At 40.0% G+C, this 24,292-nt stretch overlaps 1 protein-coding gene across 4 annotated transcripts; it reads right to left on the minus strand.

Moving 5' to 3' along the window:
* Positions 1-23,723, minus strand: BPNT1 (3'(2'), 5'-bisphosphate nucleotidase 1). Of its 4 annotated transcripts, XM_040985699.1 has the most exons (10): positions 23,516-23,723; positions 19,219-19,346; positions 14,458-14,562; positions 13,674-13,781; positions 12,059-12,107; positions 10,273-10,364; positions 9,169-9,213; positions 5,461-5,658; positions 2,153-2,258; positions 1-580 (listed from the first exon to the last, which is right to left on the minus strand). In XM_040985699.1, the coding sequence occupies exons 2-10, from the start codon at positions 19,336-19,338 to the stop codon at positions 432-434; spliced, it is 972 nt and encodes a 323-aa protein (XP_040841633.1). In that variant the 5' UTR covers positions 19,339-19,346; positions 23,516-23,723; the 3' UTR covers positions 1-431. The 4 variants fall into 4 exon arrangements, with proteins under 4 accessions (XP_040841633.1, XP_040841634.1, XP_040841635.1 ...); XM_040985700.1 differs by lacking the exon at positions 9,169-9,213 and having other exon boundaries at positions 23,516-23,686; XM_040985701.1 differs by lacking the exons at positions 9,169-9,213; positions 13,674-13,781; positions 23,516-23,723.
* Positions 23,724-24,292: the final 569 nt, after the last annotated feature.

Genomic DNA, 24,292 nt, shown 5'->3' on the forward strand with positions numbered 1-24,292 from the left:
TAAGATTAAATAATTTATTTTAAGGAAACTTTTTATCATAAAACTGTTTCATCAACATACATAATAATATTTATATTTATGTGTGAAGCAGGAACATAGGAGAGTAAAATGCTAGGCAACTAACCTGTCTATGTTCTACCTGGAAAACTTTGCTTTAAGAGATAGGAATGTTCAATCAACAACTGACCCTTATGGTTAGGCGTAACTAAACCTTTTTTTTTTCATTTCTCTGAATAAAAAGAAGACAAGAAATATCACATGAAAACTTTAAAAACTCTCCAGATGTCAGACTAGTCAATTAATCAAGCTTAACACGGTAAATCTATTTCCTAATCCTAACAGAAATCACCAGTAATCACAATGAATGAAGACACAGCTCTAATTGCATACGAGCAATTACTGTTTTGAGAATGAGTCCTTCTCCTAGCCCTTTAAGGAACAAGTGCCTGTTTGACAGACTCTGGAACCCGACTTGCATAGTAGTCGTAATTCCTCAGCGTGGCCAGGACCCCTGCAGAGTTCATGTGCTTCACTTCTTTGTTGTATTGAAGAGCATTCCCATGGATATCAGTTAACTTGCCTACAGAGAAAAAAAATAAACAAATATCAACACAGCATCAGTGGCTGACAGGATCAGGTTTCCAGTTGCTTTTAATCGCCTTTATCTCCCTATCCAAAAACAGCCAGTAACTTCTGAATAAAATAACAAGCAACCATTAGGTTGAAATTTTCATTCACTTAAGAGTATAGAGAATTTTTTTACCAAAGAATTATTTTCTTTGTTTCCAATTACGGTTATTTTTACTTAGCATTTTCAATTTGTATTTGTTAGTATCAATTCATATCTCTTCTCCCAAGGTGTCAATCATTTCTAATGGTTGTACTCCATCTGCACCAACCACAATTTTTTTAAGATTTTTTTTCATTCTGTTATTTCATTTTTTTAAAAAGATTTATTTTATTTTTATTGGAAAGGCGGATATACAGAGAGGAGAGACAGAGAGGAAGATCTTCTGTCCGATGATTCACTCCCCAAGTGAGCGCAACAGCCGATGCTATGCCGATCCGAAGCCAGGAGCCTCTTTGGGTCTCCCACGCGGATCCCGGGCGTGCAAGGCAAGGACCTTAACCACTTGCGCCACCGCGCCGGGCCCTGTTATTTCATTTTAACATTTGGTGTTTAAGTGAAGTAAGCTCATATAATGTTAAATGTATAACATTATAATTTCATTTAACATTCCTAATTGTATATTACAGCTTCATTTTACATTTCTAACAACAGATAATGATGATATACAATCTAACACCCTAATCATATAATATGCTGAGTTTGATAAAATATATTATGAGCAATGACAGAGAAAAAGTTAGGTGTTCTATTGCCTTTAAGAAAATCTGTCACTAGGGGCTGATGTAGTGTATCAGCAAAAGCCATTGTCTGTGACGCTGGCATCCCATAAGACCCAAGGCTGCAGGAGCACCATGAGATGCCAGCACTGCCAGGAGAGCCTTGGCCACCCATGCCACAACACTGACCCCACCAGTATGTCTTGAAAGGGACTGACAGTAAACATTCTACTTCTTAAGAAAAAATAATATATAAGATATTAAAGCTACAAGAATATAAGCAGGGACTGGCACAATAGCCTCATGGCTCAAGTCCTCGCCTTAAACGTGCCGGGATCCCATATGAGTGCTGGTTTGTGTCCCGGCTACTTCCCTTCCCTTCCCCAGCTGCTACCTGCAGCCTGGGAAAGCAGTCAAGGATGGCCCAAAGCCTTGGGACCATACACCCGTGTGGGAGACCTGGAAGAGGCTCTGGGCTCCTGGTTTCAGATCAGCGCAGCTCCAGCCATTGTGGCTAGTTGGGGAGTGAATCATTGGATAGAAGATTTTCCTCTCTGTCTCTCCTCCTCTCTGTATATTTTACTTTCCAATGAATAATAAATAAATCCTTAAGGAAAAAGATTATCAAGAAAAATGAATCTCCTGAAAAATTCATTATTTAATCTACAAAATCAAGGATGTGCGCTGGATAAAGTTATAAGTTTCCTTCTGAGTTTTTACATTCTCAGAATCTAGGCAGTAATAACATGAAAAGAGTAGCTCTTAGCACAAAATATCACGATTCACCCATACAAAATGGACCAACCTCCCACAGCATGTAAAATGACTTCTGGGGCACACGTGTCCCATTTCTTACACCCAGGGCTTGCATACACATAAGCAGAGGCTTTGCCTTCAATCAGCTGGATGATCTGTAATGTTAAAAACAATAATCATAATTATATCTCAATTTCCCTCAAATAGCCTTTCCATATTTCAAACACAAATAAGAAAAACTGCTAGTTTCTATGAAGGCTACAAATCAGTTCCTCTGTTATACCGAATATAAGTGAGACACTTTAGCAGATTTAAATTTTACCAGTATTATGAATAAACAGATATGAATACAGTAATTTGAAAGGGAAAAACTGGTCTAAGAAGCTACAAAAATATCTGAAAAATATACATATTCTAAGCAAGGAAATTAATGTTTTTTTCTTATTTCATGGTATTTTTCTTTCTTAGTAAAAACCAATACATATTTACACAGAAAACTGTTTAAACTTCTAAAAAAGTTTAATGGCCTTTAATAAATAAAGGATAGGTAAATATCAAGCAGTACAGTAACATACAAATTGAGACAAATCCTAACAGATGTGCAGTGCTGACGAGTTTAACAAGTGTTTGCCTAAATCTAAATCACACCTATGCTGTTTCCACTATCAAAAGAAAAATATTTAAATAGCTACCCCAATATATCCTGTAATGCTAATACAAAATTGAAGTCATTGAGAGAACTTGCAATGATTCTAACAGTAAGTTGATATACAAGGAATTCAAGTTATTGACCTTTTTGATTGTATTTAAAAACAATTATTACTAAAAAATTCAGTATTCACATGGAGAAATCAGAATGATAGAATGAGATAAATCTCAATGAACACAAGGCAACCAATTATTTCACAACAGCTCCAAATATTTCAGTCTTGTTATAGGTGTTTTTTAAAAGATTTATTTATTTTTATTACTGTAAGTTTTTTTTTTTTTTAAAAATGTTTAGGACCCAGCACAATGGTACCATGATGTGTACGTAAGCTTCCACCTGCGGCCCTGGCATCCTATATGGCTGTTCTACTCCTGATCTAGCTCCCTGATTATGGCCTGGGAAAACAATGCAGATAGATCAAGTCCTTGGATCCCTGCACCCACGTGGGAGACATGGAGGAAACTCCTGGCTTCAGATCTGTTCAGCTCTGGCTGTTACGATCATTTGGGGAATGAACAGAGGACAGATGATCTTTTTTCTGTCTCTCCCTTTCTCGGTGTTAACTCTGCCTTTCAAATAAAAATAAAAAACATCTTTTAAATGTTAAGATTATTTTTGTTTACTTGAAAGGCAGAGTGACAGTAAGAAAGAGATGTAAAGGAGGAGAGAGAGGAAGCTAGGGAGACAAAGAGAGAAAAAGAAGGAGAGAGAGATAAGGACGGGGTGGGAAGAGACAGAGAGATCTCCATTTGCTTGTTCACTCCCCAAATGCCTATAACATCTGGATCTGAGCCAGGCAGAAGCCAGGACCCAGGAGCTTCAACTGTATCTCCAATGTGGATGGCCAGGAAGTGTCTCCCAGAGGGTGCACAGGCTCAGAAGCAGAAGTAAGATTTGGATGTGTGATGCATCCCAAGAGGTGGCTCATCCGGCCGTGCCACAATATCTATTTCTAGTCTTGAACAATGGGTTTTTCTTTCATTGAAGAGATTTGTTAAGTCAACATTATCTGAAGAACTATTGCAGCTTTATTTTTTTAGGGGAGAGGGGCTGTAGACTTCGTTAGATTCTCAAGGGAGCCCTTGATATAAAAAAGTTAAGAACTGAAAAAAAAAAAAGTTAAGAACTGATGACAAGTTTTTTTGAGAGGAGACAGCGATGTACAGGATGAGAGCTCTATTTCCTAGGAGAATGGTGCCCTTTGAGAAAAAGGTAATGAGCTTTTGTGAAAGCAGAAGTGGTAAAGACAAGTTGCATCTGTCACTATCACTATTTTATTGAACACTGAAACACATTTTCATTTTAAAATGTTATACATTTTTTTCCAAGTACTTTAAAAATAAAATCCATTCTTTACTGCTAACAGTAAATCTTAAAAACAGTTGACTATCACTTCCATGGTGAGAGAAACAAATTCTGTTCAATGATTAATCGTAATTTATTTTCCTGGTGCTGGGCAGTCAAGTGCAAAACACACAAATGTCAGAAACTATATTCCATTAGGTGTCTAGGTGTCGCCCAGATGCGAGATAAGGATGCAGAAGACTTCAAATTCCGTGCTAGTAGGCTTGGATCTTAAATTCTTGTGATCGAGAATCAATCAAGCATTTCAGACGGGGGCGGGGAATTTTCATGCTTAATTGCATTAATACTTTTTCTGGACTGGACTAAACTGAGAGAACACTTTAGAAGCTACTATATGGGCCCAGTGTGGTAGCCTAGCGGCTAAAGTCCCCAACTTGCACATGCCGTGATCCATATGGGTACCAGTTCGTGTCCCGGCAGCCCTGCTTCCCATCTAGCTCCCTGCTTGTGGCCTGGGAAATCATTAGGGTACAACCTAAAGCCTTGGGACCCTGTGCCCATGTGGGAGACCTAGAAAAAGCTTCTGGCTCCTGGCTTCAGATTGCATCAGCTCCAGCCATTGCAGCCACTTGGGGAGTAAATGCATGGACGGAAGCTCTTCCTCTGTCGCTCCTCCTCTCTGTATATCTGACTTTCCAATAAAAATAAATAAACCTACACATGTGTAGGACCAAATTGAGATGCCAAGAAAGGCGGCATCAACAGTGACTTTCAGACGTCTTAGTGAAGCTAATAGAAAAAGTGTGGTGTCATTAACCAGAGGAACAGATGGGAAAAGAAAGACATGCAGAGGCAGAAAAACAGAGAAAAAGCTCCATGGCACATGCTGCGCCTGAGACATCTGAGGGCAACATCCTGATGGTAATCAGAGGACAAACAAATCAGAAGAGACCAGAGCTAGGAAAGGAAGTCAAGTTGTGTCCCAGCTCATAATCCTCTCAGTTGTTTGGAAGCCTGGAAACACTGGAGGAAGTAACCAGGAAGGAGACAGGCAAGGTCTCTCCCTAGTGTGTACAGGAGAAAGGTCTAGGGTATATCCCAGGACGGTCTCTACCAAGAGATGTGGGGGTCCTATCCTACTGAATTTTACTAACATTAAAAAAAAAAAACCCGACCATTTACATCTTTTTGTTAAATTGAGATGTTGCTGCAACTTACAAATGGTAACAAATCACCACGTTTAATCCCTTCTCTTAAACTCTTGGCTCAACTTGTGAAAAAGTTCAGTATTTTCTCCCATGATTCCATTGCATTTCCGAGCACATGACCGACCTTTGTCTTACCTTATTTCCTGCTCCTCCCACTCGCAGGACATCATCAGGGTTCATAGCAGTAACACAGTCGATAACCAACTTGTTGCTGTGGGATCGAGTAGTGGTGATAATGTGTTTGCCAGCAGGGACTTCTTTCAGTTGAAACCCAAAGGCACCTAAACCTAAAACTCCCCAGATTGTCCTCCCCAACACAGCATCTGGTCCTGCCTATGTAAACAACAACAAAGCTTGCAATCATTTAGAGAAAAAAAATACAGTTAGCCATTAATGGGATAGTTAGTTACACTCTTACAGTTAGTATATTCAGAATATAGAATATTTAGTTATAGTTAACTATTAAAAAGTGAAAACACCGTCAATAATATAAAATACAAGAACATTATTGTTGACAACTTTGCGAGACATTCAGCTGATTGATCTTATTTTTTTTTTTAAAGATTTATTTTTATTATGTTTTTATTGGAAAGGCAGATATACAGAGAGGAGGAGAGACAGAGAGGAAGATCTTCCATCCGATGATTCACTCCCCAAGTGAGCGCAACGGCCGATACTATGCCAATCCAAAGCCAGGAGCCTCTTTCGGGTCTCCCACGCGGGTGCAGGGTCCCAAAGCTTTGGGTCGTCCTCGACTGCTTTCCCAGGCCACAGGCAGGGAGCTGGAAGGGAAGCGGGGCTGCCAGGATTAGAACCGGCGCCCATATGGGATCCCGGGCGTGCTAGGTGAGGACCTTAACCACTTGCGCCACCGCGCCGGGCCCATCGATCTTATTGTTTTGATCAACAGTTCTGAAGGTGCTACAAGGGTTTAGGGCTGATCCCTGGAGTCCTCAGGAAAGGAGTCATTGCATACAGATTACATCACTGAATTGTCTAGCAATCTTTTTGTTGTATTTGAAAGTGCAACATTTTCAAAAAATAATGAAGTCAACAGGAATGAAATATCATGTCTTGCTATTTTTCATTACCTAAGGTGTCAGGAGTCGTATACTATAGCCACACTGAAGCCATTTTGAATATAGAACTATGGGCCAGTGGAAAACCCCTGGTTGGCTAGATGCTTGGGAAAGAGGTTAGGAAAAGCCACTGTTCCTGCTAGCACAGGAGGTGAACTGAGTAGTGTTGGCTCATGGACCCACTGGTATGCGCAAAAACTGGCAGTGGGAGAGGTTCTGGTGGAGGAGCCTGGGCAACTTCTATGGCAGGACACAGTCCCCTGCTTGTAGGCAAGCTTCAGTTGTTTCTAGCAACTGTTTCAGAATGTGATTTATGCTGTACCTGCCAACATCTTGTTACTGATTACCTATGCTATTGTTGATATGTTGGTTACTATTGTTGATATGGTGGTTGCTCGAGAACAATCGGTCTTGAGCCCATGGCCTGCATTCCAGTTTCTCCTTCCCTCCCTGAGCCTTAGTTACTGAAGAATACAAAAACCCTCAGTTGAAATCAATAAACTGACAGCTTGATCAGACATACTGTCTTGCTGTATATTCTTCGTGTCTCTTGTCCCTTCATTCTCTCCTAGGTTGGTTGTGACCCCTGTTGACTGTCCTGCTGGATGGGACACCAAGGAATATTTAGAATTGTATTACTAGGGGACTAGGTAATTTGGAAAAGGTCTATTATGTTACACATAATGGCAGACCGCTGAATAGGCAGGCTGCCAGCAAGTAGCCATGGATAATGAGATCAGTTTAGGATCTCATTATAAATTGTGGTGGCAAAATGGTAACAATACATTGGTACAATCTACCAGTCCCCTTTGCAAAGCTCAAAAGAATTTCAACTAGATTGTTAAATACAAGAGGTCTTTAAAAAGCTCATGGAAAATACAATGTGTATTATCAAAAAAAAAAACCTCCAAATGAAAATGTTAGATGTATCTTGACAATAGGATGCTGGACTCTGCCACTGTTCATATCTACAATGTCAGGATACACTTAAATAGCACAATGACGAACTTATGACTGTTTTTGAAGGACTATACTATTGTAATAATATAGGGGAAATGAGAGGAGGAGTGGCTTTGGGAGGGAGGGAAAAGAAATTCCAGAGCCTTTGGAATTGAATCATAAAATAAATAATGACTTGGGCCCGGCGCGGTGGCGCAAGTGGTTAAAGGTCCTCGCCTTGCACGCCCGGGATCCCATGTGGGCGCCGGTTCTAATCCTGGCAGCCCCGCTTCCCTTCCAGCTCCCTGCTTGTGGCCTGGGAAAGCAGTCGAGGACAGCCCAAGGCTTTGGGAACCTGTACCCGCGTGGGAGACCCGGAAGAGGCTCCTGGCTTTGGATCGTCGTAGTATCGACCCGTTGCGCTCACTTGGGGAGTGAATCATCGGATGGAAGATCTTCCTCTCTGTCTCTCCTCTCTGTATATCCGCCTTTCCAATGAAAAAATAATAAAAATAAATCTTTAAAAAAAAAAAATAAAAAAAAAATAAATAATGACTTTTCAGAGGGGAAAAAAACAAACCCTACGCTTGGGTGGCCAGTGTTTTGGCATCAGAGTTTGAACTTCTTGTGAAGCTGGAATTCTGTTATCAGAATTCTAGTTCAAATCCGGGCTACTGTGCTATTAAGTCAGCTCCCTGCTACCAAGCATGGAAGGTGGCCCTGGCACTTGGGTTCCTGCCAGCCATGTGCCAGACGAGGGAGAATGCAGTTCCTGCAGCCAGGCTTCAGCTTGGCTTTGATCTGGCTGTTGGGATTTTTTGGAGAAGTGATCTACTGGATGGAAGATCTCTGTTTCTTCCTCTCTGTCACTTTGCCTTTCAAATAAATAGTTCAATCCTTAAAACAAACAAAATACACACACACATACACAAAACTAAGCATTGATTTCAAAGTTTTTCACCCCAAAATAAACACATCTTTTCATTTCTAGAAACTTTTTGAAGAAGCCCTATACACTTAGATATGGACAAACATAATCTAGTTTTTAGGGAAAATAAAATTGATGCAGTTAAGAGCTGTTAAATACAATGATATGCAAGTAGTGGGCATATGTTATAGACTAAACAGGCATATTTTACTGAGTACTAAGCATGCATCTGATACTATATTGAGTGCTTTACACATATTATCTCATTTACTCCTTGTAGTAACTTTATGAAGTATAGTATGATCAATATTTTAAAGGTGAGAAAGATAGTATTTGCAATCATTAAGTGACCAGAATAATGAGCCAATGCTGAACACTGAATGCAGATTCTCTGATATGGGACACAGACATCTTAACCACTAGGCTGCTTACACAGTTTCTCCTTTAAAATGGGAGTAATGGTTGCTGTAAAAAGAGCTGCAATGAGTATGAAAGGAGATAACACCTGTGAATCCTAGAGCCTGGTAGTGCACCATAAGCTCTTCAGTTCTTGATAAATTTTGGCTATTATTATGATGATGGTGATTAATTAGCACTGAGTCTTTAGCCTTAAAGACCACCAGTAGAGACAAGCAGCTTTTCTATTGTTACTCATTGCAACTAGTTTTAAGCCATGAACAAAAGAATGGTTAAGGAGAGTATAGGGAAGACAGTGTGATGAGAAGCAGGGCAGGAGGAATAACAAGATAAGAGGGAGGTAACAACAGAGGTAAGGAGAAGCAGAGCAGGAGAGAAGGAACCCGTGGGTGGGATGGACGATGAGCACCCAGGGAACCACAAACTGTCTGCCTCTGTCCTGGTTACCGCTAGAACCAAACCCCTACCTATTTTCCTCACCTTTGCTTCAGTCCTGTCTTCCCTTAACTTCTGCTTTTCAACGTTCTGTGGAAAATGAATACAATTTTTCTAATCTCTGAAACAAGTGAGGAAAATTATCAACAAATTCTAGCCATTTAGATCTTTTTCTGTTCAAAGATGACATGCATTACAATGTCATCTATGAATTAATTGGCCTTCTTTTAAGTGATATTCACTTTAAAATTCACATAAAACCTAAAAACTTTTATCTGTATACAATATCATATAAACATTAAAGTTCTACTAAAAGAATTAACAGACACTTAATTTGTAATATGACTTTTCCAATATATATTCTGGTTAAGTTCTAAGCAATACATGATTATAAATAAAATTTATAATCATAGATAACTGGAACAATAAACATAAAGTAGAAGTAAAGATTTGACCTGCTGTTAAGTTGTAAATTCAGAAGTAGTTGTCTATTCTGGATGCTTTGTTTCTCTAAAGTTCCATTAAGGTCACACCACTGGAAATAGCTTATATTTCTTCTCTGCAATTTCCTTTAAAATTTAATGTGATCTAAATACATATCCTCACTATTACATTACACTAAACTCTTGTGCTTAAGACAGACAATTTCTTTGATGTATAATAAGAAAAGGGAGATCAGAAAAGACAAATAAGAGAAAAGCGCAAAAGGATATTTACTTATTACCAATAATACCACTTAGGGTATTATGCAATATTACCAGGAGAACCTGGCTAGCATCTTTTTCTGCCTCAAAAGGTCATTTTTGAAATGCACTTTAACAACTACCTGTAAATCAGCTCTCTTAATGGCCAACTAATCAAGAACGATGTTGGTAATTTCCAAAGATTTCCATTGCAGTGCACACAATGTGCCTGTGAATACACACGTAACAATACATTTGTGGCACCAACACCCCCACAGGCTCTGAGTCAGCACTGCTGGGGTATGAAGTGGAAATCTGTATTTTGAAAAGCTCTCAAAATGACTGTATGAGCAACCAAAAGAGAAATCACATCAGCAACCATATGTTTCCATAATCATTCACATAGTAAAATATGTTATTCATAGTTATTCATAGTAAAATATGTTTGCATTATTTATAGTAATACCTGGTAGTTGTAATATGGCTGATTAATAATTCCTGCTATGGCTTTTCCTTCATAAGCAATTCCAATAAGAACTGTTACATTGTCCAGAAGACCTATGAAGAAGAAATTAACATCAGTTATATTAATCTCACTTATGACTCATCATCAGTATGTCAAGTACTTCAAGTTATGTGGCAGTAAAGGTAAGAGATTGCAATAATGCATCCATGATTACCTCTACTTAGACAGAGAGCACAAAAATTATTAAGAGAACTGGCCAGACACAGGAATAGGGTTTATGACCATTTTATTTAATTAACTGATCACCATAATATCATGAGTATAATCTGTAAACCAGTTAAATAAAGCAGCCAGAATTGTGGCTATGATCATTTGACTCCATTATGTCCTTTCCTCAATTGTTCAATTCACTCTTACCTGATGAATTTCTTTACATTCCTGGAATGCTCTCTGGACTCATATTTTATGCCTTTAAAGGAAGTCATTTTGAAGTGGGATCCATGGATTACCAACCAGCATTAGAACTAATCAGCAGGGCCCGGCGGTGTGGCCTAGCGGCTAAAGTCCTTGCTTTGAACGCACCAGGATCCCATATGGGCGCTGGTTCTAATCCCGGAATCCAGCTCCCTGCTTGTGGCCTGGGAAGGCAGGCGGGGATGGCCCAAAGCTTTGGGACCCTGCACTCATGTGGGAGACCTGGAAGAGGCTCCTGGCTCCTGGCTTCGGATCAGCATAGCACCAGCCATTGCACTCACTTGGGGAGTGAATCATCAGACAGAAGATCTTTCTGTCTCTCCTCCTCTCTGTATATCTGACTTTCCAATAAAAATAAAATAAATCTTAAAAACAAAATCGAACTAATCAGCATAATTTTTCAAGGCACAGAGATTTTTTTCACCTCCTTCCAGAACTTGCAAGTTAAACTCTTTGGGGATGGAGCTAAAGACCTAAATAAGCCTTCTAGGCACTGTTATACACAGTAAAGCTGTCCAGAGCTTTCACGTTTCCAGTCACAGAAATGCTTTCAGTAAAACGCGCGCACACACATCTACCAACGTGCACTATGTGATTAATTCATCATGGATATGTCTCCTCCAAGGAAAGAGTTTTATTCTGGTAATGATGAGAATTTTCTTTAAGCTTGGAAGCTGAAAACCAATCTAAAAAATTAATTAGATCTTAAAAAAAACAAAGTTCTAAGAGGTTTTCTAATTTGTCTCATTTTTAGATAGCTTCAGCAAGGAAGGTGAAACAGTATAATGGTTTCAAAAGCAATCTTTAAAAGGTAAGGGCATGGAGAAGATGGCTCCCATAGGATGGGAACGGGAAGTGGCAGCAGGGCACGGGCAGCACAGCTGTGTGGGTCATCATTCGTCGCCCCAGGAAGTTGAAGGTTTAGCACGGCCCATGCTCACACTGGTGTCACACGTCCATCATTCTCATTAGAGACTCTGAGTTGTGGACCGATAGTGAGAGAGAGAGAGAGAGAGAGAGAGAGAGAGAGAGTGAGAGTGAGAGTGTGTGTGTGTGTGTGTGTGTGTGTGTGTGTGTGTGTGTGTGTGTGTTGGGGGCGGAGAGAAGAGGGGCATTGTTCGAAGAAAATTAAGCTTTTCCATTTGTTTTGACAATTACTGATTTATGACAACAGTTACATAACTGGAGCACAAGGGAGCTTTAGAGGAAAATATAATACCAGCTTTTCATACAGTATCTAAAATGCCAAATACTTACAGCTAAACATTATATCCTGGTATTACTGCTGTCAAATGCAAATAGAGATACCAACCTTCAGTATACTCCTTGGTACCATCGAGGGGGTCAACCCAGACTACAAGCTTCAAAAAAAGGAGAGACATCTAAATCAAGTATACACATTTCCCAAAGCGGATTTAAATTGAGTAAAATGACAATTTTTAAAAATTCATGCTATAGACATAACAAATTTCTTAAGATAGTATCAACAGTGTGATATTTCAAAAAATTGTAAGAAAACTCCACCCGGTTTCGTAAAAGGGAAAAAGTTCGCAGAAAGTAGATAAGAGTTTGATCTAAGAATTATTTTGTTTTCTTCTTCATTTTTTCTTTTTTTTTTAGTTATTGTTTGTTATCTAAGAATTTTAAGCATGATATGCTTAACTGATAAAAGTTTACTGTCACTATTAGGCAGAAGGTCATGACCACACATTGAGCTAATAGCGTTTCAAAACTTCAAAGCACCAGCAAAAAATGTTTTGAACAATCTGTGGTTGGTATTCATTTTTATCTATAAATTACATATGTTGATTTTTAAAAATACACTCAAAATATCTTAAGAACATTGTTCAAATGAGAAAAATTCAGAAAGTTAATGGAAAGATGGATTTAAAAGATGTTTATTTTGGTGCAAATTGTTTTGAAAACCATGCGTTTGAAAGGAAGAAAAAGAGAGGCGTCTTCTGCCTAATGGCTCATTTATCAAATGTCACGTGGGGTGGTTTAAAACCAGGAGCCTCAAATCTCAATTCAGGTCTCCCACATGGGTGGCAGGTACCCAGATACTTGAGCCACCTGGAGATGCCTTCCATGGTAAGCTTTAGCAGGAAGCTGGAATTAGAAGTGCAGTGAGGTCTTGAACCCTTGCACTCCCCTATGGGATGCATATGTTCTAAGCTGTGTCCTAACTACCGTACCAATGCCTGCCACAGGCACGTTGTTTTTTTTGGGGGGGAGGGTGGCGAATAATATGCATTTTCTACTAACTTTGTGAATTCTCTTCATATCAGCTAAAGAAAAATGCCAGTTCATTAATGCAGCAAATTAAGAAAGAAATTTCTTTTGATTAGAACTTTTACCATAATTCAGTATACATTCCCATTGACCACTGAAACTGCCATGTTGAAGTGCATTTGTGAGAGAAGGAACTATGCTCAGTTTTTGTGTATCTTCCACAGAGCCAAGTGTCCTGCTTATGGTAAATATTTAATTAAGTATTTGATAAAGTATTTAAAATCAAAGGCAGTTGGTGGTTAATGTGAAATGACAGATTTAACTTTTGAGCAACTATAACCAGACAGTGGTGTGATTTTTAAGGTCTTCTAAAAATTCAAGGTAGCAAGCTTTTCCATCTTCTTCTAGCTTATTATCAACTAAGTGTTTTACAATCAACTCTTCTAAACAACAAATTAGGTTTTCTTTCCAAAGCCATTTCCAATACTTTCAGAGTGGAAAGGCAGCCATTAGGATGTGAAACAACCGTAGGCATATGAGAAGATGGTTGCCTGATGCTTCCATGTTGGTTCTCAAAGATTTCAAGCTCCTGGTTGCCCTCATTTTAAAAATACCAACTTGTTTTCCTAGAGGCAAATGTTATTTCCTTTACTATGGCAAGAAACATGGAGTAAAAAGAGAAGCACAGATCTTACGTCTTCTTCTTTAATAGAATTGTACTGGGCCGGGCATGGTTGCTTCAGTATTTCTTCCCACTGTCCATCTTCAATCAGCTCTTGGTCCACTTCCTCAGAGGGCAGATCCTAGAGCAGCGGTAATACTGACAGTTACTAGAGATGTTTCAGATTTACAGAGCACGTCTTCTCTCAGTCGTACAAGGGCAGCATCCCAGTGCTGACTAGCCCTTCTGCTTACTGCGCATAGTCAGCTTTTAAAACAAAATCTAACACAAACCGCAAAAATAAAACCATATCCCAAACAAATGGAGCAAATGGTCCCAATTCACTACCCTGAACACGATTTTTAAAAGTCTTTTTAAGTTTATAAGCTTATTTAAACAAGAGGCTCTAACATTGGATACTTCTATTCTCTCAATGACATGCGATGCCAATTCTTTCAAAGGGTCATGCTCTTTGGATAGGAATGCAAGGTACCTTAATTTCAAATATAACCAATACTACATTTTACTCCAAAGTTCTAGAATTCTCACCCTCGTACAGTTTGCATCCTGAGCATAACAGTAACAGTACCTTCAATAGCCAAGGACTGAGACATCTGTCCCAGACATGGAACAAAATTCTTTACAGTCAGGTACTTGTTCCAAATCTAAGGAATATAATGATTTTTGTGTAAACATGAGATATGGTTAACATGAGATGTGGCTAAACCGTTAATACTAGTATAAAACCCTCAGTATTCATTACAAGCCTATATGGTACACAGGGATTAAGGGACTATTATATTCCTGACAACTCTTACCTCCTCCCCTATGATTGTTAGTTTGGGGAATTTCCGTGCCAGTGAAGAACATATGCTCATTTGAACCAACCGGTCAGCCTTGGTCTGCAAGTCCGTCGCAGAGGTCTGTAACAGAATGTCAGTTTTAGCAGATCAATGTGAAGTTGTCCTTTGATTCCTAATGAATGACTATCTACACAATTCATATTACACTGTCGGTTTTTAAGAGTTACAAATGAATTAACTAGTTTCTTAGGATGGATTTACTCTCAGGATTAACAGTGATTAAAACTTAAAAAGAGCTTTTAAAGTTATACAGCACATTTTTTTTTCCTGGTTCAGAAATTTCTAAGATCTCTAGATACTACCATTTTGCTTAAACATGTTAAGAGACAGAAAATCTATCATTTTATGACAAATACTGTATCTTTAGTTGAAAAGTATTCTCTAAATGGATCCTTCTGTAATTTCCCCTAATTCTTGTGCTAATAATTCAAGAGTACTAAAGATGATTCATTAGTGTATAAAAAGAAATAGCATCAATAAAAAATATAAGCATGAATTGCAGTAGTTTTAATAAATAGCTCTTCTATGGCACCCTCCTTGCAGAACACACAGTCATGCTAGTGAAAGAATGGAAAATTTTGTAATTGAAAGCTTTGTTTTCTTTGAGAGAAACTGCATGTTAAAAACACAAATAAGCTTGGTTAAGTGGATATACAGATTACACTTTTTTCTTTAAGAGATTTTTTTTTTTATTATTTGGAATTGTGAGTTACAGAGAGAGGTCTTTCGTTCAATGGTTCACTCCTCAAACGGCCACAACATGCTATGGTCAAGCCAAAGCTATAAATCAGGAGCTTCATCCATGTATCCATGTATTCTTTGGGCCATAGGTACAGGGGCCCAAGCAGAGCAAGAAATGCAGAGCAACAGAGAAAGAAATCTTCCATTATTGCATTCTCTAAATGCCCACAGCAACTAAAGTTAGGCCAGGCTGGACCAAGCCAAGTCTCCTACACATTTGACAAGACTGCAAGTTGTAGGGCCATTATCTGCTGCCTCCCTGGTACATCAGAAGCGCAGAGTAGCCAATGTTTGGACCCAGTACTTTGATATAGGATGTGGGTATCCTAAGCAACGGCTCAACTCACTCAACTACAATGGCCATCCCCTCTTATTCCAACAGAATGTTTTAGGAATTTTGTCCCTGAAGTTTTCTCCCTGGCATACAGCAGGCGCTTTATAAATATCTGCTGAATGAAATCACTTTAATTGTTGAGTTTGAGGAATAGTCATGTATCAGTCAAATTTGGAAACCACTGCTGCAGAGAAGACACACTAACAGTCATTTCACTACTTCCATAAGGAAAATTATTTCTTCTCTAAGATAACTTTTTCTCTTTGTATCAGCATAGTGCCAAAAATCATCATTCTGCATACCCTAGTGACAGTCTTATGTTGCATTTTTTTTTTAAAATAAAGTGTTAACAAGTAGATATAAAGTTTTAGACGTGTCTGAACAGTAATACAAAGGATAATGAAAACGCAACTCTTCTTCTAACATGAATAATCTAGCCTTAGCTACAGGCTAGGTAATTGTACAGCTAATATATATATATATACAACATAAATTCACTTTAAATAAAGCAAGCGATGCAAAATTAAAAACCTGGAAGGAAATGATCCAAATTACTAGCAGTGATGACAAGACAGATATGTTCATTTACTTTTCTGCTAAACTTTTTTACTATTTTAAAAATAGAAACCATTTTTTGCAAAAGACATTAGCACCATTTTGAGAAGCATTTGTTACTTTATGGTGATTTCATTAAGCATGTATAAGGTCAATGAAAATCTTTGCTTTTATTTATTTATTTTGAATATTTGGTATTGCATTGACACAGTGGTAAGGATGCTACTTTGGGAACTGACATCTCATTCTGGAAAATTCAGTTGTGGGTCTACCACTTCTTCTCTGGCTTTCTGCTGATGCACATCCCTGGAGGCAGTGTTTGAAAACTGAAGTTCTTAGGCCATGCCACCAACATAACACCCTGATAAGTCCCACGCTTTACCTTCAGCCTCCCCAACCCTAGTTGTTACAGCGATGTTAGGAAGTGAATCAGCGAATGGAAGTTCTCTTTGAAACCCAAGATTGAAAATTGAAAAAATAAATAAATAAATTTGTTTATTTAAGAGGTAGAGTGACTGGGGAAGAGAGCTTGTAAAAGAGAAAGAACAAATCCTTTTCAGCCCAGAATGGCTGGGACAGGACCAGAGGAAACTGGGAGTTAAGAACTTTATTCGTGGGCCCAGTGCACTAAGTAGTCCAGCGGCTAAAGTCCTTGCCTTGCATGTGCCAGGATCTCATACAGATGCTGGTTTGTATCCCAGCTGCTCCACTTCCCATCCAGCTCCCTGCTTGTGGCCTGGGAAAGCAGGTGGGGATGGCCCAAAGCTTTGGGACCCTGCACCCATGTGAGAGACCTGGAAGAAGTTCCTGGTTCCTGGCTTTGGATCAGCTCAGTTCTGTCCACTGTGGCCACTTGGGCAGTAAACCAGCAGATGGAAGATCTTTGTCTTTCCTTCTCTCTGTTAATCTGACTTTCCAATAAAAAACTAACTAACTAAATAAAAATCTAAAAAAAAAACTTAGTTTATCTCCCACATGGTGGCAGTTACCCAGTAACTTCATTAGCACCCAGTTTGCATTTTTCAGATTGTTGGGGTGAGGGGATGGAACAGGTGATTGAACTCACATACAGGACACAGCTTCCATGGCTGAAATGTTAAGCTACATGCTCACCTCTAAAACATCATTCAACAACAACAAAAATGGAACTGGATTTACCTTGTATTACTTGAGTATGAACTAGCATTTTATAATCACTCCTCCTGGATTTGGCTTACTTTTCTCAGTGCTAACAACTATTTTTTAACCCTTAATCTTGTGATTCAATACATTAACTAGCCTTCCAAGAAAATAGGCCAAAGTCTGGAGCAGAGTCCTGGGCTCTACCAACAATTAACCTTCTCCATGAGGAAAAGAATGTTCCCCCAGCTATGAATGCATCTAACAGTGACTTCTGGATGGGAAAATGTCATCTACACTCTGTGAATAGCTTGAATTTTGTTGTTATTATTTTTAATTTGAGAGATACAAAAAGTGAGAGAGTTCCCATCTGCTGGTTTGCTCCAAATATCTGTAATGTCTACAGCTGGGCCAGGCTGAAGCTGGAAGCCAGAAACTCAGTCCAGATCTTCAAGTGGGTGATGGGAACCCGATTACTTGAGCCATTACCACTACTCTCGGAAGTCTGCATCAACAGGCATCCAGAGCCAGAGCTGGGAATCAAACCCAGGCCCTCTAATTTAAGATGCAGACATCTTAACTGCTAGGTTAAATGCTTCCCCCTTGAGTTGTTTTTACAGACACACACACACACACACACACACACACACACACACACACGTATGTGTGTAAAAAGTATGTGTATATATACTCTTAAATATATATATATACACATGCATATACACACACAAAAAATACTCCTAAATTTTCTAAGAATAATAACACTATGTAGATATCTTACTGTAAATGAGTGATTTGATTATGATCCTATTTATGTGACTCTATTAAAGTGTTAATGATAAATAATAATCCATAATTGTCTCACTTGGACAAAAATCTAATATGAATATAAAAATACATAAATATAAAAACAATACAATCTTATAGTCTTTAAGGATCATGCTAAAGACTTAAAAGATTAAAAGTCATTATACTTAAGTTCACTTTCAAAGTTTGTAACGTCAAATAACCAAATCTTACAAAAAAAATACTACCTTAAACTGGAACACATACATAGAGTGATGTTTAAAGAATCAGTCACCAGCACTAGTGTTGTGACTCTGATCGATACAGAAGTTCCTGGCTTCGGTCCAGCCCAGCTCTAGCACTGCACCCATCTGAGGAGTGAAGAGTAGAGGGAAGAGTTCTTTTTGCCCTCCCCCCATTAAAAAAGAATCAACCATAACTAAAAACTTTCTAGTAACATATTAACTTAGAAATCACCATAATGAAAAGAAAGTCAGTTTTTACTTCATTTAGGAAAAAAAAAAGTATTGTTTTGAATGTAGGGAATACAGACTTAGATGCCAAAGTTTACCAAATATGTTGACTTCCCTAAGAATCTCATGGTTTTACAGGTAATTGGATTCCTCTAGGATTTACCCTGGAACTGGATATTCACCGGAAGATGTACTCAGGGGCTAGCACTCTCTTGCTGCAGGTTTGGCCCCACCTGGGAGGTGAGCATACCATGTGGGTACTCGGTTTGAGTCATGCTTGCTCCATTTCCTATCCAGTTCTCCGTTAAGGTGCCTGGGAAAGTGGTAAAAGATGGGACAAATTCCTGGGCCCCTACCACCCGTGAGGGAGACCTGGAAGACACTTCTGGCTTTAGGTTTTAGTCTGGTCCAGCCCTGGACATCACAGCCACTTGGTGAGTGAACCAGTAGAAGGAAGATTCTCTCTCTCTCTCTAATTTGGTCTTTCAAATAAATAAGTAATTCTTGGAGGAGAAAAAAGGAGGCCTTGTTATATAAATAAAATCATGGTTCTAGGATGTCTGCAGAAATGGAGTCCTTTAAACCAAAGGTTCTTTGGTCTCTACAAAGAATCCATCAAGTGTTTTAGCTAATAGTCTAAATAGACACACCTTTGAATTAAACCTCAGCAAAGGAAAACAGAGTGGTATGAAATGACACATGCAGTACCTTTTCCACGATACCCAGGTCTCCTTCAGCAATGACATGTCTCACTATCATGCCTGCCTTCTGAGCAATGGAATATGCTGAGGCTACCAACCGCATCAAGACCGTGTGACTGGAAGCCATGATGAGTCCTAAAGGAAATCGAGAAAAATGTCTTATTACTTCCAACGTCCAGCACTGGTTTTATTTACTTGAATTCAATTCCAGGTATGTATTTATTTTGTGATTCACCAGAGTCAGCCCAGTGCTGAGGTCCGTGCACTGGGTATGGATGACACGAAAGTGTGAAGAGAACAGCTCCCCTGTTTGGCAAGGCCTGGAGCATGTCTCTCCGACCACCTTGATGCAGTGTCACCCCCTTTTGCATGGACACTCAACCACCACCCTAAGAATTCTGTAACCTATTGAGGCATTATCATTTGCCTCTGTGAGATGACTTTTGCAACTGATGTTAGCTTGGGAGTTAATGTTACTGATAATGTCTTGGTGAGTGGCTTTTCGCTACACACAGGAGTACAATTAAGCCTATGCCATTTCTGGATACCTGATTGTGTGCCTACCCATTGCCCTGGAATCTGGCCCAGACATGTTGCATGCCTTCTGGGAAATGGCTCAATAAGAATCCTACAAACTAATGGAAGTGATGGGAGTAATGATCTGAAACTGCTATGGCGGTAAATTCAGTTACTGTGACCTTAAAGGCTAGCCTGTCTTTGCAATTTCTTTGGAGCATAGGAAAACGTATCTGTTTTAGCCTCTTATATAATTTTTGGTTAGAGGAATTAAAGGATGCTTTTATTAATATTATAGATATGCTTTTAATTATTGTTTGATTGTTTATGGGGTTATAGAGCCTGTAGTTGTAGGGGGATTTACTACTTGAAGCTTTTGTCTTGGATTTTTATGCCTTGCAGCATATTTTTTCTCACTGAGTGATGGGTAAATTGTAGAAATAGAAATGTGGTAGGAATGTATTACTGATTAGCAGGTAATTACATGTGTCTTGGCCCTGGAGTCCTGGCTGCCGCTCCATGGCTACCACTGAAGAATGAACAATGGCTTGCTTTGAAGAATATGAATACAGTATTTTGCAGAATTATCTTTAGGGGCACTGCTTAGCCATGAAGTACAAACAGAATGACCAAATGTCTGTACATGCCTCCTTAGTCATGAAGTAAAAATAGAACAATTAAATGTGCAGAAGCTTGTGATATGGCTGGGTAAATAAAAAGGACAGCTTCTTGAGCTGTTATGAGAGGGCACCAAGTGACAGAGTCTGTGTCTTTTCTTTTCACTGACTTCATATCTCCTTCTCGAGCTCCAAACTTGGCTGGAGCTGGCCTCCAGCAGCTCAGGCTCCTAAGCATGGAAGAAAGTTTTTGTGTGAGGTATTCAAGGTGCAAACACCATGCAAACTACATCCAGGGAAGCTGCTTCAGCAGCTGAAATATAAGCTGTAACATGTGCCTCTGAGGAGCTACTATTTATCTGGGAGGTGGGTCACATAACCTAACCTAACACCTACAATATCAAACTGGCAAGTGCCAAGAAAGGTATGAAACGTGTAAAGGATGGAAGTATATGTGGGGATAACCCCCGCACACCTCACTCACGTAGGAAAATAGGGAGAAGCTCCTGCTCGCTGCTTTAGATTGACCCAACCTAGCTATAGCAGCCATTTGGGGAGTGAACCAGTCTCACTCCTCTCTGTCTTTATAACTCTTTCAAGTAAAATATATAATTCTTAAAAAAAAAAAGTCTATGGAACAGGCTCCTGCTAGCCTTTTAAATTGTACCCTCTTCAGGTCCTCATATGAGAAATATATTCTTATGCTCCTGGTGAACTAATAACAATGCCAAAACCTGTTGGATGCAACTCAACCTCCTTAAACCCTCTACTCCACCGTTTTCAGACCTTCGTGGTGCTAAAACACCACCTTTCACTACACGCCTTTCCGACCATGGAGTCAAACAGCTTGGTAGTTAAGCACATGCACTCTGGGCCTAAATACCCAGGTTCAAATCCTGGTTCTGGCACACAGTTACTGTATGACCTTCAGAAAGGTCCTTACATTTTGTGCCTATGCAATGGAGATAACAGTACCTACATTATAGTGTTGTTGCAACTGTGGATGAGTAACACATGTTAAACATTTGTATCAATACTACTGATCAGCTATTAATACTGTTAAATAACATCCAAACGTTTTGCTATCAGGCAGCGAGCCAAGTTAGCAAAGAGTTCCTAGAAGTTTTGCAAGAGGTTTTTCCCTTCAGGATGCAGTATGAGAACCAACATGACCCCAACTCAGACAATGCCTTCTTTTTCCTAGCATTCTGGCCTTAGGCACAGAGCATTTGTGAAAAAGGGTTGCACAAAAGTGATCAATCTAACATCCGCCTGTATTTACATATTATGAATTGTCTACAGTCACCATTGGGGCTACTTTAGAAGGATGAAAACTAATTGCAATCAAAGAAGCAGTTTTTTACCACTGTCTGGGAGAAGTATCTTGAATGCATATGAGGATGAAAGCATATGAGGATTTGACTAAAAAACTGACTAATGTGTTTCCAATCAAAACATTAAAATTATTTCTCTTTCAGACTTGGGCAAAATCATGCCAAAGTTCAAATCCCTCTGGGAAAAAAAAGAATAAGGGCATGACACAGCAAATTCTGAAAAAAGAACAAAGAATGCGAACACTCTATTACCAATATACACAAAACTACACTCATTAAATAATTTGGCTAGAAACACAAATGAATCAAATTAATTGCACTCAAGTGACTGACACAAACATACTAACAGTAATATTGCCAATCATGGGGGAATGGATGACTTTAAAAATATTAATTCCCTTTTGCATTGTTTGTTTCAAAACATATTCTAGAGGGACCCAGTACGGTAGCCTAGCAGCTAAAATCCTCACCTTGAATGCACACGGATTCCAGATGGGCACTGGTTCTAATCCCAGCCACCCAGCTTCCCATCCACCTGACTGTTTGTGGCCTGGGAAATCATTAGAGGACAGTCCAAAACCTTGGGACTCTGCACCCATGTGGGAGACCTGCAAGAAGCTCCTAGCTTTGGATCGGCTCAGGTCCGGTCATTGTTGCTGCTTGGGGAGTGAATCAACAGATGGAAGATCTTCTCTATCTCTCTTTCTTTCTATATATCAGGCTTTCAAATTAAATAAATGATATACACACACTAGAACCCAGTGTGATAGCCTAGTGGCTAAATACTCGCCTTACATCCACCAGAATACCATAAGGGCTCTGCTGGCTCCTGTCGCAGCTGCTCCACTTCCCATCCAGTCCCCTGCACATGCGCCTGAGAAAGCAACAGAGGAGCCCAAAGACTTGGGACCCCGCAGCCGTGTGGGAGACCAGAAGAAATTCTTGGATTGGCTTACTCATGCCATTGTGGCCACTTGGGGAATGAACTAGAAGATGGAAAATCTTTTTGTATATCTACCTTTACAATTACATACATATATATTTATTTATTTCTTTATTCTTGGTGAATGAATGCTTTTTTAAAATAAAGCCGTAAGAATGGGAATATGCCACTAGTGAAATGCCTTCTAAGTTAAATAAACAAAAATGCCGAATTTGCACAAAATTTAAATTTCCACATAACCACAATGCCGTAAGTTGCAAAATTATTTTTAAAAATCTTGTATCCTGAGCTACACAAATGAGTGAATCTGGGAAGGGTTCTTAGTTATCAATAAGTAAAAAACGAATAATCCAAAAATAAAATGAGCAAGAGTGAGCCTGATTTCTAGAAAAAGACGAATAGTTAATAAATATATGGAATGCCCCACCTCCCTAGTTGTAAAAGAAAGGCAAATTAAAATAGAGGAAAGGCTGTTCCTTGGCAAGATTGGCACAGGTAAGTCTGCCCTGCTTGCAAAGAGGGTGAGGCGACACATTCCTCCGCTCTGCTGACATGGAGCAATCCTCCCGGGAGGGCTTCGAGAATCTCAGTAAAACACTCAACTTATCAACTAGCCATTGCATTTCCAGGGAAGCCCAAAGAACCTCAGAGGAGTACAAACTCGCGGAAACGGCCGCTGTGAGAATATCTACTCGTCTGAAAGCATCTACTCTCCGGTCTACGAACGAATTCACGAGGAGGGTTTGCCTTCTTGTTACTGCAACTTCCCGCTACAAGACGACTCCGGAGTAGAACAAACACAGACAACCCTGAACATCAATATTCTAGGTCCCAAACCGGAGTAGCTGGAGAGAGGCGATCTGATTACATAAAGTCACCTGAACCTCTTCTTACCTGAGTAAAGTGGAATTTAGAAATCACTACTCAGATCTGACCAGCAGGAGAGACTTTACAACGATTCAGGAGGAGCCACTCCGGACGCGACTCCACAGGGACAGCGACAAGCTCGCAAAGAGGCCAGAAGTCCCTCTCTGCGTCCAGTACCGCAATAGGTCACTTGGGGCAAACTTCCCGTAGCCACTGAGCATGCGGGCACTCGGCGCAAGCGCACCACGGGCGCTTCCGGCCGGTTGACAAGAGTCCGCTCCGGCTTTTCCCTTTGCCTCCCCAGGCGTGCGTCACCTGGGATGCCGGGAAAAGTGTGTCCACTTCTAGAAGTGGGCGTCAGTGTTTGGAGTCTTCAGACCACCGTGTACAGTCACTCTGCAAACGTGTCCGCTTGGCGAGCGGGTTTCGCTCCGCAGAGGCTGCTGCTCTTGACTCGGCTTGGTGGAGACTTTGGGGTGGCCACCAAGCTATCCGGCTGCACCTCCGCAACCACAAAGCCACTTTATGCGGAGTTCAGTGTGCTTCTCTCTAATGTGCTCCTAACCTCCTCGACGGCGCCCTCCGCCCCAGCTGCAAGTCCTGACAGGCGAGACCGCTGGCGGCGGCGCCAGGTGCCCACAGTTCGCCCAGGGCGCGCGGTGTGTGTGTCTGGAGCGGCGCACCCAGCTAATGCCAGGCGAGCCGAGACGCAGACCACAGAGGCTCTCAGGCGCTGTGTGCCTGCAGCCTGTTGTAGCTAGGTGAATACTTCTTCAGCCTAGAGATAAGATACACCATACCAGT

The sequence above is a fragment of the Ochotona curzoniae genome, unplaced genomic scaffold, assembly GCF_017591425.1.
Source record: "Ochotona curzoniae isolate NIBS_2020 unplaced genomic scaffold, NIBS_Ocur_1.0 contig_430, whole genome shotgun sequence".
Classification (NCBI taxonomy): Eukaryota; Metazoa; Chordata; class Mammalia; order Lagomorpha; family Ochotonidae; genus Ochotona; species Ochotona curzoniae.

Bases quoted from the DNA above. Each gene is read 5' to 3' on its own strand.
- BPNT1 (XM_040985699.1), bottom strand. From the start codon at position 19,338: ATGGCTTCCAGTCACACGGTCTTGATGCGGTTGGTAGCCTCAGCATAT. The intron at 5,659-9,168 runs GTGAGGAAAATA...TTGTTTACATAG, and splicing joins AAGACAGGACTGAAGCAAAG to GCAGGACCAGATGCTGTGTT. The intron at 581-2,152 runs GTTGGTCCATTT...TTTTCTCTGTAG, and splicing joins CATTTTACATGCTGTGGGAG to GCAAGTTAACTGATATCCAT.